This window comes from Bos indicus, chromosome 23, assembly GCF_029378745.1.
Source record: "Bos indicus isolate NIAB-ARS_2022 breed Sahiwal x Tharparkar chromosome 23, NIAB-ARS_B.indTharparkar_mat_pri_1.0, whole genome shotgun sequence".
NCBI classification, from domain to species: Eukaryota; Metazoa; Chordata; class Mammalia; order Artiodactyla; family Bovidae; genus Bos; species Bos indicus.
Window position 1 is genome coordinate 34,460,592 of NC_091782.1, and position 19,583 is coordinate 34,480,174.

Genomic DNA, 19,583 nt, shown 5'->3' on the forward strand with positions numbered 1-19,583 from the left:
TCAACTGTGTTCACCACACAGTCCATCTGACCCAGGCTGGAGTCCACTGTTTTATAGAATTATTTATAGAAATGGATAAGGAAATGGCAACCCACTCCAGTATTCTTGCCTGGAGAATCCCATGGATGGAGGAGCCTGGGGGGCTACAGTCCACGGGGTCGCAAAGAGTCGGACACGACTGAGCGATTTCACTCACTCATTCACTCAAGAATGGAAACAGAAGCTAAGGCTCTTCACACCTGATTCCACACTCCAAACAGCATTTCTTCCTTTTTTAAGTGAGAGCAAGAATAAAGACAAGGAGCTTAGATTAGGAAAGAATTAAACCAGTGCTTCAGGACAACCTTGCCAAACATTAATCCAAACTCTTCCGTGAAAGTCTCAGGCGCGTGAATGTCACCTTGATGAGTATCAAATATGACAACACAAAAACATGAATCTGAAAGGGATGAACTGCTGGCTGGGCTCTCATGAGCCAAGTTTAGGCTCAATGATGCATGTCGCTGAGTCTTTAGAGGATGGATAAGATTAGCTCCTCTGCAAAATCTTCAGGGAACAAGAAAAATCGATGTGGTTAAAGCTATATATTCTCTTCTCTTCAGCACCACTACCTCTACCCTCATCATTCCCTGCCGCTCCAAATTACAGTGTAATTACATTTTTAACATGTCAGCTCACAGACTGTTGAGAGCACCCATGAGAAATGTATAACAAAGCCTTCTTCAATCTATGCGTCTTTTTGGCCCATTGATAACCTAACCTAGAACAAATTTTAAGAATGTGCTTAAAAAAAAATTTGGAAGCTATGAATAATAACTGAATGGACATTTTCCAAGCACTTTCTAATTCCTATTCTTCTCCAGAGACTAACTGGCTGGATTCGGCATGATCGCTGTCATCCTCACACTTGAATGCTTATTCAGCAACAATAGGGTCTCTGGTCCTACTTTTTTTTTTTTTTTTTTTTTAGATAAATCCAAATTTTAATGGTATTAGACTTAAATAGCTGATGAATTCATCTTAAAATAGGAATAGGTTTATCCACAAAGGAGTCAATATACTGAAACTCTGTTGGCTTAGTGCCCTTTTCTCCTGGGCAATGCTTGGATGGAAATTGCCAAAAGTGACTTCATGACTTTTTCCTGTAAAGGCTTCCACGACTAACCATCACTCGGTTGTGTCTGAGTCTTTGCGACACGACTGACCAAAAACTTTGTTTGGGTTTTTCTGTAAGAAAAACACATCTCCCCCAAATCTGTGTTTATCTATAAATTATATACATGCACTACTGTGCTAATATATTAGTGCGTGTGTGTGTGCTCAGTCACTTCAGTCACGTCTGACTCTTTGTGACCCTATGAACTGTAAGGGCTACAGGGAAGGGTAGCCATTCCCTTCTTCAGGGGATCTTCCCAACCCAGAGATCGAACCCAGGTATCTCACATTGCAGGCAGATTCTTTACCATCTGAGCCACAGTTAATAAGTGTGTACAGTTCTCACAGTTAATAAGGTCTCTGTGATGAGAATAATGACAAGGGCACCGCCCCGTCCCTAGACCCACACCTTCTTCCAAATCCATCTCCTAGGAGTTGTGATGGGGTCACATAGGGATTACTGTTTCCTCCATCCTGTGTTCCAGATGATAAAGCTGCCAATACCACGTTTGGTTTCCCTGTTACAAGATCTGCAGCATTAACATCAGTACCACACACAACAACCAGACCTTCCACTTTGGATCTGAGCTGGTCCTAGAAAAAGGAAGCTACGAACTCCTGAGTGCAAAAAGACAATGATCTGGGTGGGTGAACTGAAAGAAACACACAGAATTTTATAGGAATCCAGACAGGATTCAGCCCTGGATTGGAGTAGGTAACATAGAGCAAAGCTGGCTGAAGAGTGCCATGACAGGAATAATGATCAACTTGAGTATGGGAAAGAAGGTATTTGAGTAATCCGATGGACTTTTAAAAAATTAATCCCTTCAGCCTCCCAGGATTCAGATCTACTCCCCAAGAGCAGTTCAGTTTCCCTTGAAAATCCTCCCTGAGCCACTGGTTTGACTTCAGAGCATCGAGTCATATAGTGTGAACAAGACAGAGAGAGCCCAGCCCTCATGAAACTTCTGTTGTGGGAGCACTAATGATTTCAAGGACCCTTAAGAATGGATGTTTCTACCTCTGATGACCAAATGCAATGGGGAGAAAGAATGGGATGAGAAAATAAAACTCTGAGTGATAGACAATCAGGAGAACATTCAGACTGATTATATGAAAGGTCTATGGCTTTCCAGAAGGAAGTCAGCTGAAATGATCAGGTTCAGGGACAGCTACATATAAAAGCATGCAGAATCTCACTTAAATAAATGTAAACTGTAAACAAAACTGCTTATTTGTATCTGAATTATGATCAAATAGAGATACATGGGAGCTGACGGCCACAGTGGAAAATTCATTGATACATTTGGTAACTACTGCCTGTATTTTCTAAAAAACTCCAGAACATGCAACCCATGTCATCTTTCCTCTTGCACCTCTAATTCCTCCACTCTTCTCCCTAACTCATACCCAAATGAGAAAAGTACCAACATGGCTTGTTGTAAAACCTCTCAAATGACCCATATCACACTCAAATTCTGCCATTATGAATTCTTCCAAACTACTGTGCCCTTTAAGTACAGACTGTTCCTTCATGAGTAAGCATGCTCATTCTAATATAGAGAAATGTTCATCCAACATAACTGGTTGCAACTTGGTTAGAAAAATACTGTTAATACAGGCCATCTAACAGGACTGGGGGAGAAGGCAATGGCACCCCACTCCAGTACTCTTGCCTGGAAAACCCCATGGATGGAAGAGGCTGGTGGGCTGCAATCCATGAGGTCACTAAGAGTCGGGCACAACTGAGTGACTTCACTTTCACTTTTCACTTTCATGCATTGGAGAAGGAAATGGCAACCCACTCCAGCATTCTTGCTTGGAGAATCCCAGGGACAGGGGAGCCTGGTGGGCTGCCGTCTCTGGGGTCGCACAGAGTCAGACACGACTTGAGCAGTGGTCTCCATTTTTATTAAACAAGCTCGCTGTGGTTAAAAAGCTTTGAGAACTCTGAATTTTTAAGATTCAGTTATTATATACTAAATATATAATTGTGATTATGTATGTTATAAAACTAAGACAATAAACTTTAAAAGGAGTCAACAATAATGTTTTTTGCAGCTCATCTTGCATATCCGTTGGTTATATACATCCCACATCAGAAGCCACTGATCTACAGCAGGAGTCAGCAAGCTACAGTCCACAACATGTATTTTTGCAAAGAAAGTTTTATTGAAACACAGTCACACTCATTCAGTTACAGTGTCTAGAATTGTTTCAAGCTACATCAGCTGTGATGCATAATTGCAATAGTGACTGTTTGCCTCAAAAAGCCTAAAACCTTTACTATCTGGCCCTCTCTAGAAAATGTTTCCAGTTTCTAATTCAGAGTCTCAGGAACAAAAAAAAGTTCTTCAAGCCCTTAAGCAAGTAAGAAAAGTAGATGATGACTTGCGCTCAGTCATGTCTGACTTCTTGCAGCCCCACGGACTATAGCCCACCAGGCTCCTCTGTCCAAGGAATTTTCCAGGCAAGAATACTGGAGTGGTTTGCCCTTTCCTTCTGCAGGGGATCTTCCCAACCAAGGGATGGAACCCACATCTCTTGCGCCTCCTGAACTGGCAGGAAGATTCTTTACCACTGTACCACCTGGGAAGTTCTATAGATTCATCCCATTAATGCAGTATTTAGTGGTGAAATAAAAATTCTCCAGCTAAGGAATTAGGAAAAATCTACTCATAGGAAAATTCTAAGTTTTGACAAAGATTCTTGATGTGGATAGTACTCTACCTATTTCAAGTAACTGTATTTGGTAGCTTCTCCACATACAGTTTCTGGAGAAAGAAATGGCAAGCCACTCCAGTATTCTTGCCTGGAAAATTCCATGGACAGAGGAACCTGGCAGGCTACAGTCATTGGGGTCACAGAGAGTCAGACATGACCAAGCACACACTGCACAGCAGTTAGATGTAGTTTAATCACCAAATTAAGCACAGGGGATTAACTGGAAAGTTTAGCACTGATGCTACGTATAATCTATTAACAGTGTAAAAATCATGAAGGATATAATAAATGAAAGCTGAAGTAACACCTCAGGCTGCCCTACATGTTTTTATTCCTACAGACTGGATGTTCTCCAAATATGGTCCATGGACCCCAGGAACCTCATGACTCACTCAGAGGTTCACAAGTTCAAAGAAACCTTCATACTAATACTAAAACAAATGTGTCCATTCCAACATGTTGACACTGCATGGATGGTGCCAAAGCAACGGTGGCGAAAGCTGCTGGTGCCTCAGCACAAACCAAGGCAGTAGCACCAAGCTGTGCTAGTTGTCTCTATATTCTTCACTGCCACACAAATGAAGGTTAATGTCATTTAAGAATGTCCTTGACGAGGGACTTTCCTTGTGATCCAGTGGCTAAGACTCCACACTCCCAACGCAGGGGCTCAGGTTCGATCCCTGGTCAGGGAACCAGATCCCGCATGCCACAACTAAAGATCCCACATGCCATAATTAAGACCTGGTGCAGCCAAATAAATAAATATTTACAAAAACGTCCTTGATGAAAAAGTAAAAAGTACTCTTTTTATTAAATCTCAGCCCCTGAGTACATGCCTTTTAAATACTCTGTGCAACAACACAGAAGTCGACACAACCTGCTTCCTCTATATACCGAAGTGATAACTGTCTCAATGTAAAGTATTTCTTTACATTCAGTGTTAGTGTTACTGGCAAAACTAGCTCTATTTTCTCATGGAACACCATGGAAAAAAATGACAAAGTATGGTTATTCAGACTTAGGAGTTGGCGGATATTTTCTCTAAAATGTAAGAAGTTAGCCAGTCACGGCAAGGAAATCACCTGGTAGCACTTTCTTCCAATAGTAAAATTATATCTAAAGCAAGAATTTGAATGTTGGGAAACTTTTATCTGCCACTATGAGCATGACAAGCCTTGCCATTCTTAAAGATTTTTTGATTAAGATCAGTGGTGATAGTTTTAAAATGCCTTTGTTTCTCCCCACTATTGAACAATGGTGAAATATCTGCATGCGATGCATAACTCAGTAAACCAACAGTTTCTAAAAGAGTGAAGTTCACTGATAATGGCTTCAGATTCCAACACTTGCTGAGTTGTGGTAAAGTATCAAAAGAGAACATCAAGTAATCATGTGAAACGGTGATTAAAAATACTCCATCCTTACTGCACATCTGCATATGGTTGGACTTTCTTCCTAATTCTTCAGTCAAAACACATTTCCTAATGGACTGAATGCAGCAGCAGATATGAGAATCCAGCTGCCTTCTATTAAATCAGAAATCAAAATCATCTGCCAAAAAGGTAAACTGATGCCACCTTTCTTGCTGACTGATTTTTGTTATGGAATATAGTTATTGTTTATAAAAATGGTATCTATGTTAGCAGAAAAGTTACTTTTATAACCCATTTTTTAATAAAAATAGGTTTAACATAAACTTATTATATGCCAACATGTTATTTTCAAAGGACTTAACCTTTTTATTTTAGTTTCAATTTCCAATATGAGAAGTACCAAAAGATAAAACTCACATAAACAAAAGCGCAACTACTTTTAAGAATATAAAGAGATCCTGGGACTAGAGATTGGATACTGTAGGCCTACCTATTTTAATGTTATTCTATATGCTCTATTCTGTTTTTATTGAAAAAACACAAAGTAAAATATCTTCCCTTTTTGTTTCTCAGTTCACGTTTTCATAAGCTACACAGAAAACACCTTGCCTAAATGGGGAGTATGACATTCCTGCAAATATAAAAGGAGGGAGAATGGCTCTAAGCAGGAGAAAACTGCCGATTTCACAAAAAAAAAACAGTCATATCCAAGCTTGAGAACTGGGGGCTTCAGGCATTTCAGCTGTATCTACAGACACGACTGAGCCTGCTTCACTGTCCTCCACAGGCCCAAGGTGTGCAGAGACAAGTCATATCTGCCCTATATACTTCTTCTTTGCTCAACTCAGTTGGTTACAACTCTTTAGGGACCCTGCTACAACTCTGGATTTCCTGCCAGGTAAGTGGCATTGGTATTTGGGGGGTGAGATGCTAGCAGTAAGAAGAGGCAATCAGCCTCTTTATAATTCCAATTGTCCAAATGGCATAAAACAGGGGTCTCCAATTCCTGGGCCATGGAGTGGTCTGTGGCCTGTTAGGAACTGGGCCATATAGAAGGAGGTAAACTGGTGTCTTCCACAAAACTGGCCCCTGGTGCCAAAAAGGTTGGGGACCACTGGCATGAAAAATACAGATGGAGTCTCAGATTTCTCTCTCCATTCCAAACAGAGAGAAAAGATTTCTTTAGCTGGGATTCCTTGCAATGGGGCTATCGTATCTGCCCATGGCAACCCACTCAAGTATTCTTGCCTAGAGAATCCCATAGACAGAGGGGCCTGCTGGGCTACAGTCCATGCGGTCGTAAGAGTCAAACACAACTGAGCGACTAACACACACACACACACACAAATAGGCAGCACCATCTCTAGGGTTGAGAAGATTGAGATAGGTTGGGATAAGTGACCAGATAAGGTCTGGGGAGGGGATGATCATCTACCTTATGATTAAGGTAGATACTGGAAAATTGATTTCCACCAATATATACATATAAACCCTAGCCATCCTGATTACAGAAAGAAATTGTCAACTAAAAGTCATTTGTTAGGATTTCAGCACAAAGTTCCCTCATAGAAAAATGTTCTAAATGGTAATTAGGCAAAATAGTACTAGAATTTATATACAGGGTAGATTACATAGACTTGTGGGCTGGCATGAGAACCCAAGAATTAAATTGTTTCCACAGTTTATAAGTTGAGGTACACTCATGCACCCCCCCATTCCAAACTCTTTATAGTGAATAACACATAGGAAACAGGAAAAAGCAAAATTCAGAGATTCTTAGGTTCTCCTGATTCCCCTCAGGAAAGGATTCTCTGGAGATAATGAACATAGGTAAGTACTGACAGACAAGGTCAGCTCTGAAAGCAAAATCAGGAGAGAAAAAAGGAAAGAAAAAATAAGTAGCTTACCTGTGGTCAAGATGACTGAAGTCCTGTAAATTCAATTCCCTGGTGTCTTGTGTCAGATAAATTGTATCCACATCCTATTTGAAACAATTTAGTTATGTAAATAGTCCCCGCAAATGATCAGAGATGCAAGAGAGACACAGAGAGAATCAGACAATGACACAGGCAGATTTTTATGTAATCTGAAGAAGGAAGATTTTTAAGCAAGCAATGAATGGAGGGGAGGAGAAATAAGCCAAATCCTGGAATATTCTCCAGGTGTGTGAGAGACAGTTTGTGTGCATGCATGCATACAGATACACTTACCCATTGTACTTCTTCCCTGTATGAAAATCCAAGCCAGTCGCAAACACAGGCATACATCTGAGAAAATCCACCTGAATCAGACAACAGAAGTGTGACAGGTTTTCGACCAAATGATTTTTAAGGTAAAATTTAAAAGCTTAAATATGGCTGACGTTAACAATGCTGATTATTCTTTCCGTTTGGGGAAAACAGCAGAGAGTCTCCCCCGTGTTTTATAGTAAGTACATAGCAGGATGCAATACAGCTTAAATATAGGACGTTTGTCCACCAGTCTAAAGTCGGTGCGGTGCTAATTACACCTTAAAAGTAATTGTACCTTTACGGTAGCACACTAGGAATAGACTTAGCTTCCTGGCAAAAGGGCACCCATCCAAGCATGTATGTTTTGGTTTTAAAAGGCACGCTCACCACAGGGGCCCTGCTCAGTCACAGTCTGGCTGTCCCACAGAGCTTGGAGGCTGGCCAGTCGCTCAGATGGCTCCATGAAGACTTTTTTCATGATTCTTCTGTAAGGGCAACAATGACGACAACACCACATTTCAAATATCAAGTTTTCTGAATTGCACTCAAAAGTTTATTTTGTGATACACCTTTTTTTTTTTTTAAACAAAGAATGGGTATCATTTTCATTTTGGTAAATATAATTCCATCTTTTTTTGAGACTAGGGAGCTGGAGAACTATAGACAATAATCAATTAAAGGTATCTAACAATGCAAATAGTCTCCATGTCATTTAGTTCTTTCATAACATTAATTTTATTAGAGTAGTTAAAAACTGGTGTGTCCCACTTAATAAATTATCTAAAAAATAATAATTTATGAGATTATGTATATATTAAATATAAATTACTAATTTTCAAGGAACTCAAGTGCAAGTCTCCTCTTTTATCCTTCAATAGTACAAACATCCATCGGGAACCTGAGCATTGCCCCCTGGAAGAGCTGTTCTGCTTGCTCTCTCTTCCTCTGGACTACAATCCCAGGGAGCGTGTGCTTACCAGAGACTGAACGCAGTTCAAATCTGTTAGCGAATTATGTGCAACAGTGAGGAGGGGACAGAGAAGTCTGGGAGCTAAGTGGGGACCGGGTCACAGGGGATACCTCAGAGGTCAAATGAAGGGGTGGGGGTTTCATTCTCCAGGCAACGAGGAGAGGAGCCTCATAGAGACTACACAAGGAGTGTCAGATGAACAGACAGCACTGGAAACAAACATGTGCAGGGGTCAGGGAGAAGCCGGGGCAAACTTTGGAAAGAAAGAGAGTAAATAACTTGAGACATGAAAAAGAACCTCCTGAGACTAAGAGCCCAGGGATAGTGAAGGTCCCGAACTGCTGGTGGCAGCAAGCTGAACAGCTGTGGGATCTTCTCCTGCACCTCCCGGCTGCCCAAATGTGGGTGGAGGTAAGGCAGTCTGCTTGCTGCAACAAGGCAGGCTTTCCAGGCAGGCGAGCCAGGAACACAGTGGGGACAGAAGGAGTGGAGGATATTGACAGGGCCCTGCTGAAGTAATGGACACCGTGGGGCTTGGTGGACAGGAAAGGAAGGGAAGGTAGAAAGAAGTGGAAAGAGGGCAAAAGTCAAGGGATCCACGGCCAGGAGGCCCCCCAAAAGTCCAAGTATGGGTACCAAGGAAGAGAAAGTGAAAGACTAGAGACTATATGTAGTTCAAGAGAGATGACAAAATGATGATTTCACCCCCAGGAGAAGCCGTGCCAGGAGAGGACAGGTCGAGGGTGTGTCCATCAGGGGTAAAGTGGGGAGGAGGGAAGAGGTCACAGGCTGTGAGGAAGGCTGTTGGCAGTTCGGAATCACCCAGGACCATGACAGGCCCTGGATGCAAAGTGGTGACATAAACATACTAAGTCATATCAAACATTATTTTAATCTTTTTTTTAAGCTAGTTGAACATTATTTTAATCTTTAATGAGTTAAAAGCATGGCTATGTGTATAACTCTCACCCTTATGAATTCCAGTCACCTTGTAGAGAAAAATGTTCCCAGTCACTTCCATTTTCTGATTGAATGAATATTCCAGATAAAATGTGCTGGAGTCTGACAAGTTGCCTCGTTGGCCTGTTCTACTCCTAGAGAAAACCTCAAATACCTACTCAAACATTGAAGTACAAGCATTCTGCTAGCATTGAAAAATACTCCTACTTCTTTATAATCTTTGTGATTGAAGCATGTGCAGATATAACCAACTAAAGTCAAATGCTACTAACTCCTTCAAATTCTTGTGTAAATTATGATATCCCCTTAATGCAGCATAATTTTTCACCATTTCACCTGAACACACCTGTAATTAACCCCCACCATTCTGAAAGTTCTCAATTTGGGGGCAACTGTGGGTTTAAGAAGATGTTCCTAATGAAAGTGATATGACAGAATCTGGCAATTTGGAATGGTTCACCCTGGTTCAGTACCATCATTCTGGTATTTTCTGGCCACAAGAAAGCAAAGCCAGCTTTTATGCAAAGATAGAGTGGAGCAGTTGGAAGCAGAAGCATTTACACAGATGAATTAAGTAAACCATGGACACACTAAACTAGATTTATGTCTGGCTTTATCTGAGATCACATTTCTTTTCTAAAATATTGCTTTATTTCGGCTGAACTATAAAGCATGTTGTTTCAATGACACACAGGATGAAATTCGGCTAGTCAAAAACTGAAAAAAGGCAGGAAGCTGGAAGGATTAGAAATAGGAAGATGGCAGCCTAAGATTATAGTGGCAAATAAATGAATCTGTTTCAGAAATCAGAGTCTAATTTTATTCCCAAAACAGCACCAGAGAGTCACCCTTGGGGGCAGAAGAAATCACCTGGAGGGTGAGGGAAGCAGCTGGTATAGACATCCGTGTGAAAGGCTTCCTGCCTGAGGAGGCTACACCTGGCATTTTCCCTCACCTTCAAAACCACCCTTCCAAAGTATCTGTCTGAGCTTTTCCAAGTAGCTCTTCTTCTGTAACAGTTCTCATTTTTCTTTTTTTCAGAAGTGAAAAAAAAAAAAAAAAAAAGGTATCAGGGACTAAAAGAGTTTCATGAAACGAGTGTATTTATTTACACAAGAGATAAACTCATAAGAACTAAACATCCAGAAGGCAGCAACTGTTTCTTTCGTATCGAACACGAGACACAGAAAATGAGAAAAGGAAAAATCTATCCCACATGAGTTATGCCTGCAGCAAAGTAACAGCAAAGAGCCTTCTGTGTATGCACCACAAGGCACCTGCTCACACACACACACACACACATGGCATGCATGTAAGACAGAAAGGCAGACATGAAATTGCTATCAGAATAAATGTCATAACATGTCAACCAAAATCCTAGCAAACGGACATGTATTAATACATCCTGCTGCTGCTGCTAAGTTGCTTCAGTTGTGTCCGACTCTGTGCGACCCCATAGATGGCAGCCCACCAGGCTCCTCTGTCCCTGGGATTCTCCAGGCAAGAATACTGGAGTGGGTTGCCATTTCCTTCTCCAATGCATGCATGCAAAGTCGCTTCAGTCATATCCGACCCTGTGTGACCCCACGGACAGCAGCCCATCAGGCTCCTCTGTCCACGGAATACATCCTACCACTTACTAATAGGTGGCACTACGCAGTTGAACCAACTACATTTACATTGTGTGTTCTTAGTCGCTCAGTTGTGTTCGACTCTTTGTTACCCCATGGACTACAGCCCACCAGGCTCCTCTGTCCAATGGAATTCTCAGGCAAGAATACTGGAGTGGGTAGCCATTCCCTTCTCCGGGAGATCTTCCCGACCCAGGGATCGAACCCAGGTCTCCTGTATTGCAGGTGAATTCTTTACCATGTGAGCCACCAGGGATTATGTGCATTTAATTTACACAAGAGTCAGAAAATAGTTCATGTGGCAAAAACAGTGAACTCAGTGACAGGCATGGCTGCTCTCTATACAAAGCTCACACTTACATTGTTGACATGGAAAAAAATCTGAAAATTATTTTTATCCAATTAATTGGTTTATCAAAAATTTACTTCCAGCGCTCACCCTATACAACATGCAGCTGTCTCCAGAAGAGGACATGTTTTATTGATACAAACGACACCACAAAGGGGTACCTATTTCTTTAGAAAAGTATAGAAACTGCCAGAGTCTGTAAAGCACCTTTCCATTGTTGACCCATTAACTCCCATTTTGCCACTCTTCTCTTCATAATAACCTCATCTTTTCAAACTTAGGGCGTCCCTGATAGCTCAGTTGGTAAAGAATCTGCCTGCAGTGCAGGAGACCCAGGTTCGATTCCTGGGTCAGAAAGATCCACTGCAGAAGGGACAGGCTACCCACTCCAGTATTCTTGGGCTTCCCATGTGGCTCAGCTGGTAAAGAATCCTCCTGCAATATGGGAGACCTGGGTTTGATCCCCAGGTTGGGAAGATCCCCTGGAGAAGGGAAAGGCTACCCACTCCAGTATTCTTGCCTGGAAAATTTCATGGACTGTATGGTCCATGGGGTCACAAAAAGTCGGACAGCTGAGTGACTTTCACTTTCATTTTCCTTTTTGAACTTTACCAGCTTTTGACTTGAAGAGGGATTTGCAATATCATTTCTATCATGGTAGTAAAGACGCACTGTCCTAACTTACTGACACTAATACCCAGCCAATTTTCACACTGTCACGTATATGAAAGAATAATCCAACATGCTGAAAGCCTGAGAAGAAAATCATGTTAGGAGGTTAGTGTTGTCTTACCTAAGAAAGGGTGTTATTGGCCACATTTAACAACAAAAAATCAAATTAAAGAAATGCAATCAACTTACACACAAACATAAAATAATTTAAAAATTCATAAACATCAAAGAATCTCCCTACAAACATCACCCATTTCCTTCCCCACATGGAGGCTTTCATCCTGGTAAAGACAATAGCAGGCTATTCAGCTAAGGGTTTTGGAGCATTTGTTAAGCAGTCAACAGAAGTTAATTTAATCCTCACAAAACTGCATGAGTATCATTATTCCCATTTTACAGAGGAGGACACTGAGGCATGGAAAAGTACATTAATCTGCCTGGAGTCTTGCCCCCCCAAAATATTCAGACAATCTTACACCTTTCAGTTCCATTTTGGGGCTCTCTTCCCCCAGGCTCATAAAGCAGTGCTACAAGACTGACTCGCCCTTAAAATTAGCTGTCATTTTATTCTCAAGTTGAAAAGCCCTCACTAGCTCCCTACAGCCAATCCCAGAGGCTTTTATTTGGGCCTCTCCAGGCAGCGTACTCTTGCCTGGAAAATCCCATGGACGGAGGAGCCTGGTAGGCTGCAGTCCATGGGGTCGCTAAGAGTTGGACATGACTGAGCAGCCTCACTTTGACTTTTCACTTTCATGCATTGGAGAAGGAAATGGCAACCCACTCCAGTGTTCTTGCCTGGAGAATCCCAGGGACGGGGGAGCCTGGTGGGCTGCCGTCTATGGGGTCACACAGAGTTGGACACAACTGAAGCAATGCAGCAGCAGCAACAAGCAGCTTTATCTTTGTCTCACAGTGGTATCTGCAGTCTCTCAATTCTAACTGCAAGAGGCTAGTTGCAGTCCTTCTAAGGCAAGCCAAAGTTGCAGCTGCACCTGCCCTCGCATCTGCCTCCAGCCTCTACCATTTCTCTCACAGAACTCTCCCTGGGGCCCACCAACAACAACAGTCAACCTCTCAAAACAAAGAGGAAAAAGTGTGAAAGTGTTAGTTGCTCATCGCATCTGACTCTTTGTGACCCCATGGACTGTAGCCCGCCAGGATTCCTCTGTCCAAGGAATTCTCCAGGCAAGAATTCTGGAGTGGGTAGCCATTCCCTTCTTCAGAGTTATCTTCTGGATCCAGGGATGAAACCCGAGTCTCCTGCATTATAGGCAGATTCTTTACTGTCTGAGCCCCCAGAGAAGCCCAAACAAATCAAAACAGACACAAATCAAACATTATTTTTTTGACATCCCAAATTAAATGAGCTTTTCCTTTCTCTGAAATCTAAGGATGGTTCACTTTCCTTATGTTTTTCACTCATCTATGTTCTCAAGCAAACATCTTCTAAATTAGTTCTAACTCATCCTAATGACTTAATTTAATGTTAAAAAAAAAAACAAAACCTAACTTGGTTTTAGAGAACAGCCAGGGGTCCTGCAGGCCATAACACAAAACAACTTCCTGAAGGGAAACGCCATTACAAGCATCTCTGTGAAAAGGATTAAACAACACTTGGTACAAACATTTCCCCTAGTTTCCTCCCAATATCATTGCCTTCGAGATGAAGCCTCCAACGATAGTGACCATCACACAGCAAAGATGGAATGTTGACAAAACAATGCTAACAGTGATTCGATGTTATTTAAATTTTATTTTATGTGAAGATTAAACTTTGCTTATTTAATGAAGTAGAAGAGAGATGTAAGGGAGGGAAAGGGGAAGAGGGAAACATATATATATACAGCAGAGATTCTGATGCAAAACCTTAATTTTAATTAAACTTCTTCATTTTTTCCCTACCTGCATTCTGACTGTACTCAAGGGGATTGGTCGTATTTTACAGATATTTATATACTATTTTTATATGTTTGGCTTTTAATTTATGTATTTATTTTGGCTGCACTGGGTCTTGGCTGATGTGCTGGCCTTTCTCTAGCTGCAGCAAGTGGGAACTACTCTTAAGTTGTGGTGCAGCGTTCCCGCTGAGGTGGACTCTCTGGTTGGAGAGCACAGACTCTAGGGCACGGAGAGTTATGACATGCAGGCTCAGTGGTTACAGTTCCCAGGCTCTAGAGCACAGGCTCAATTGTTGCGGTGCATGGGCTTAGTTGCTCTGCAGCATATGGGGTCCTTCCAGATCGGGGATCAAACCCACATCTCCCTCATTGGCAGGCAGATTCTTTATCACTGAGTTACCATGGAAGCCCTATATATTTGACTTTGATCATGGATGCTATTTTCAAAATTAGATTTAAGTAAAACTAGAAATTCAGTTCCTGGCAGGTATCATTTCATTTATACATAGCCAACCTTTAGATTATTCAAGAACGGATTATGTGAACTGAGGCCCTGGCTGTGTTTGTCCTGATTCGGCCAGCTCCTGATACCTGTTCAGACTCTCCTTCAATGATCAGCCTCTACCCGAGCAAGGAAGTAGGTGGGGTTGAGGACCCAAAGTTCCCACAATGAGCTCAGGTGATACATTTGATGGACAAATAACTCACACAAGGCTTGAGCATTCCAAGTATAGTTTCATATTCTCCAACTTACTATGAATGGGTCATTTTCTTTTGCGGGGACCTATTTTCTTTTGCTGTTCTATATTATTCATGTAAAGGATCTATTTCCCTTCCTGACAGCGTTGACTACTGGGAACATAGATGAAAAGATTTTACCCCCTTCTTCAAATCTCTCTAGTCACAACAACCAACACCAATAGAATTATACATTTTCCAGGCCAACTGTGTGGCATACAATTAAGGAACTTCACAAGTACAAGCAGAACATTAAAGTCACAAGATACTCAGAGTTGATACAAGACACTCAGAGTTGATGTTGGGTAGGAAAGCTGCCTTTTCCCTTCAGTCAATCTAACTCCCCTTTTCCAACAACCCATGAACTCCCTAAGTACAAACTCTGTTACCCAAGCACATAATCCTGGTTTAAAATGCTTGAGAAAATAATATGAGGACATGTCCAGGCGAAATTTACTTCTAGCCTTAACATGTATTTCAGAAAAGTGAGGGGAAAATAAAAGAGGCTATGTTTGACGTTCAGTTTTGTTTGTAAGTTTCCTCTCATTGAACAGAAAAAAAAATAGGGAAAATGAAGAAAATAAAGTTCTTCATTAATGTGATACTTGATGCCTTCCTATAGAGCGTTCAGCCCCAGACATTCTGCTAATAGCTGTGTGTAAAATTCATACTAGGGTAAATCTCAGACTGTGTGCTCTGTGATGACCTAGAGGGAGACCCAAGAGGAAGAGACATATGTATACATGTGGCTGACTCACCTGGTGGTACAGCAACTGACAACACTGTAAAGCAATTATACTCCAATAAATAAAAAAAAAAAATTTTTTTAAGTTTGTATTTTAGTCTTAGCAGGAGAAGTTAAAGGAATACCAAACTCCTTCCTCACTGCAGATCTTTAAAGAACAGTCACATAGAAAATCTCAGGCACGAAACAGGATTGAGCCAGGGTTTTGATGTGTAACGTTGAAAAGACCGAAGGAAGCAGGAGAGAGGAACCCGATGAAGGGCAAGAGGAAGGTTGTTTGCACTCTGAGGGAGGGCCAGGTCGCGGGAGAACTCACACTGGGGAGAGGCCAGGGAAGATCTTGCGCAGGTTGGTGCCGATGTGCGCCAGCACCTCGCTCACGTCCTCGGGCGACGCCATCTTCATGGAGATGCTGCACTTCTCAGTTTCCACAACCATCTGCAACGAGCAGGTGGGACACTGCTTAAGGAGGAGGCCAGTCCCTTAAATTTATTTACTTTAAATAGTGTAAACTATATACAGTAGCCACCCCCCTTATTCTTGGGGAAACGTTCCAAGGCCCCCAGTGGAAGCCTGAAAGCAGGCAGTACTGAAGCCTATATATATATGCTATATTTTTTCCTATATATACATGCCCATAATAGAGTTTAATTTATAAATCAGGTGCACTAAGAGATTGACAATAACTAATAATAAAACAATTATAACCATCAGTTCAGTTCAATTCAGTCACTCAGTCGTGTCCGACTCTTTGCGACCCCATGAATCGCATAGACTATAACAAAAGTTATGTGAATGTGGTCTCTCTCAAAACATCTTATTGTACAAATTTAATGCCTTTTCCATCTTTTTTTTTTAATTGAAGCATAGCTGAAGTACAAATTTAATGCCTTTTCCATCTTTTTTTAATTGAAGCATAGTTGAAGTACAAATTTAATGCCTTTTCCATCTTTTTTTTTTAATTGAAGCATAGTTGAAGTACAATATTATATGTTATGGGTATATAAGATAGTGATTCACAACTTTTAATGTTTATACTCCATTTACAGTTATAATAAAATATTGGCTATATTCTCTTGCGCTGCACAATATATCTACCTAATATTTGTCCCTTTTAGTCCTCTCCCCATATACCATGCCTCCTCCTTCCCTCTCCTTCCCACTAGTAACCATTAGTTTCTCCTCCAGATCTGAGTCTGCTTTTTTGTTATATTTACTAGTTTGCTGTAATTTTGAGATTCTACACCTAAGTGATACCACACAGTGTTTGTCTTTCTTATTTTACTTAGTATGATCCCTCCAAGTCCGTCCACGTTGCTGCGGATGGCAAGATTCCCTTCTTTTTTATGACTGAGTAGTAGTGTACTATGCGTGCTTGTGCACGTGTGTGTACACATCACATCTCTGCTATCCTTTCAACCTGTTGGTAGAAACTTAGGTTGCTTCTATTCCTTGGCAATTGTAAATAATGCTGCTATGAGCACTGGGGTGCATGGATCTTTCCTAATTATTGTTTCGGTTTTTTAGGATATATACCTAGAAGTGAAATTCCTGGATCCTATGGTAGATCTACTTTTTGAGGAACCACCATATTGCACCAATTCACATTCCCACTGATCATGTCTGAGGGGTCTCTTTTCTCCACCTCCTCGCCAGTATTTGTTATTTGTATTCTTTCTGATGACAATCCTTTTGACAAGTGTGAGGTGGTATCTCGTTGTAGTGTTGATTTGCATCCCTCTGATGATAGCAATGTTTTGCATCTTTTTATGTGCCTTTTGCCCATCTGCATTTCCTCTTTGGAAAAAATGCCTATTCACTTCTGCCCAATTTTTAATGAGATTGTTTTTTTGATGTTGAGCTGTACGAGCTGTTTATATATGTTCAATATTTACCTCTTATCAGTCATATCATTTGCAAATATTTTCTCTCATTCATTAGATTCTCTTTTTTTTGTCAATGGTTTCCTTTAAAACCTTTTCCATCTTCATTAAGCAGTCATCACACTCTGTGGCTATAACTTTGGCAATTTGAGATACAACAGCAAAATAGCACAAATTTCTTTTTCTTGCCTCACAATTTCACAGATAAAAGATCCGTCCTTACCACGGATCTAAGCATCCTCAGCATATAATTTTTTTCTTTCCTTATTAAGTCAAGAACTTTCACCTTTTCATTTAAAGGGAGCACTCTGGCTTCTCTTTGGCACATCCAAATTGCCAATATTATGACGCTTATGCTTCAGGGCCATTATAAAATAAGGGTTACTTGAACACAAGCACTGAAATACTGTGACAGCTGGTCTGATAACCTAGCTGGCAACCATGTGACTAATGTGTGACAAACACTGAATGAAGAGATGATTCAAGTCCTGGATGGGATGAGGCAGAGCAGTGCAAGATTTCATACATGCTTGAACAGCATGTATGTAAGACTACTCAGAACAGCATGAAATGTAAGATTTATGAATTATTTCCAGATTTTTCCATTTTTCCAACCATGGTCAACCATGGATAACTGAAACTACAGAAATTGAAACTTTGCATAACAGGATACTTCTGTGTTAATGCTGATATATACTAATCGAATACCAGATTTTAAGAAGCAATTTCTTAAAATAATGCTCTTAATTTTAAGACTCAACAAACTGTCTGGGTAGAGTTGTTGTCAGAAATATCCAGAAACTGAAGCAAGTGTCTCTAAGGGCCAAACTGCAGATTCAAACAGATCCCCTCAATGATGGAGAGTGAATATCCACATTTGTGGGTGACTTCTCCTTTTACCAAGATTTTACCTTGACTTACAAATTACAAAGTCTGTTATATCCCTACCATCTAGTGTAAGTAAGAATACCTCCTTCGGTGAATACCAGAGGACAAGCTGGTAGTTCCATTTTTCGAAAACATGCTTTAAAAACAAGACATCATGAGATATTTAAGTAAAAGGGTAAAATCTTTTCCCTGATAACAAAAGAAAAATCAAGTGTTATAAAAGCTTCAACTTTTCTGAGAAAGGATATTTGGAAAGGATTATACAGAGGGAACAGGTTAATAAAATTCATGCTAGGTGAAGACTCATTTCTATAATTATCTGCTGGAGATGTCCAAAACTTATACCAAAATGCTAAACTGAGTTCATATAGCTAGGCTTACAAATAAGAATAAAACAACCTGATAGAAAGGGTAGGTCACAAGAGAGACATTAGACTGACTAGAAACACATTCCAAATAAAAAGTTGTTCAAGTCACTTCTTTTGAAAGGAAAAAAGATACCATTATTTTGGATCTCAAAAATATTAATATAAAATGCAATCCCTTTGATGATCACTGCATCAAAATATCCTTGTATATCTACTCCCTGTTGCTACTTAATTTGTACAAAAATATGATGGGGAAACTCTACCCTTAATATGCAACTAAACAACTGGATTTAAAAGAAGCTTTTAGATTCACTGTGTGTGTGTGGTTGTATGTGCAGCTCGGTCCTATCCAACTCTACAACCCCATGGACTGTAGCCCACCAGGCTCCTCTGCCCATGGAATTTAGGTTGTCCTAAAATTAGCTTCCTGGCGGCTGAGTGGTAAAGAATGATCCGGTCCAGGAAGATCCCCTGGAAAAGGAAATGACAATCCACTCCAGTATTTCTGACCTGGAAAACCCCATGGACAGAGGAGCCTGGCGGGCTACAGTCCACGGGGTTGCAAAGATTTGGATACAACTTAGCAACTGAACAAAAACAAAAAAATCAGCTGAATTTTAAAAAATAATCTGTATTTCAAAGTGCTTATATTAAAAGAAAAAGCAATCCAATTTATTTGTCAAAATGAAATAAAAAAGACTTAAGTAATTTAAGTCCTTAAATGTTACTTTTTCATAAGTACCCTTAGAGGAATCTGTTAACAAGTATTTAATCCATACCAACTTTGTAACGGTTAGTTGGCTCCCTGAATAGAAAGCACTTTTTTAATCCCAATTTTCACTACAGCACTGCATTTGAAATTCTCTAGACAAAGACTTCATTGGTCTTGTAGAAGTTGGTCCAAGAGATATTTATCCCAAAAAAGGCAGCAAGCATTCTTGTACATGGAGGTAGTTACTTACATGACACTTCAGTGATATGTCTTGAGTAAGGCTAAA

At 40.6% G+C, this 19,583-nt stretch overlaps 1 protein-coding gene across 7 annotated transcripts in view; it reads right to left on the reverse strand.

Moving 5' to 3' along the window:
- CARMIL1 (capping protein regulator and myosin 1 linker 1) overlaps window positions 1-19,583 on the reverse strand; it is a 306,964-nt gene that overhangs the window by 146,249 nt on the left and 141,132 nt on the right. For all 7 annotated transcript variants that reach the window (XM_070777554.1, XM_019985895.2, XM_019985894.2 and 4 more), the window contains 4 exons: window positions 15,763-15,884; window positions 7,871-7,968; window positions 7,463-7,533; window positions 7,160-7,233 (listed from right to left, as the gene is read on the reverse strand). In XM_070777554.1, coding sequence (XP_070633655.1) covers window positions 7,160-7,233; window positions 7,463-7,533; window positions 7,871-7,968; window positions 15,763-15,884 — 365 coding nt within the window. The remainder of the gene's footprint in view (window positions 1-7,159; window positions 7,234-7,462; window positions 7,534-7,870; window positions 7,969-15,762; window positions 15,885-19,583) is intronic.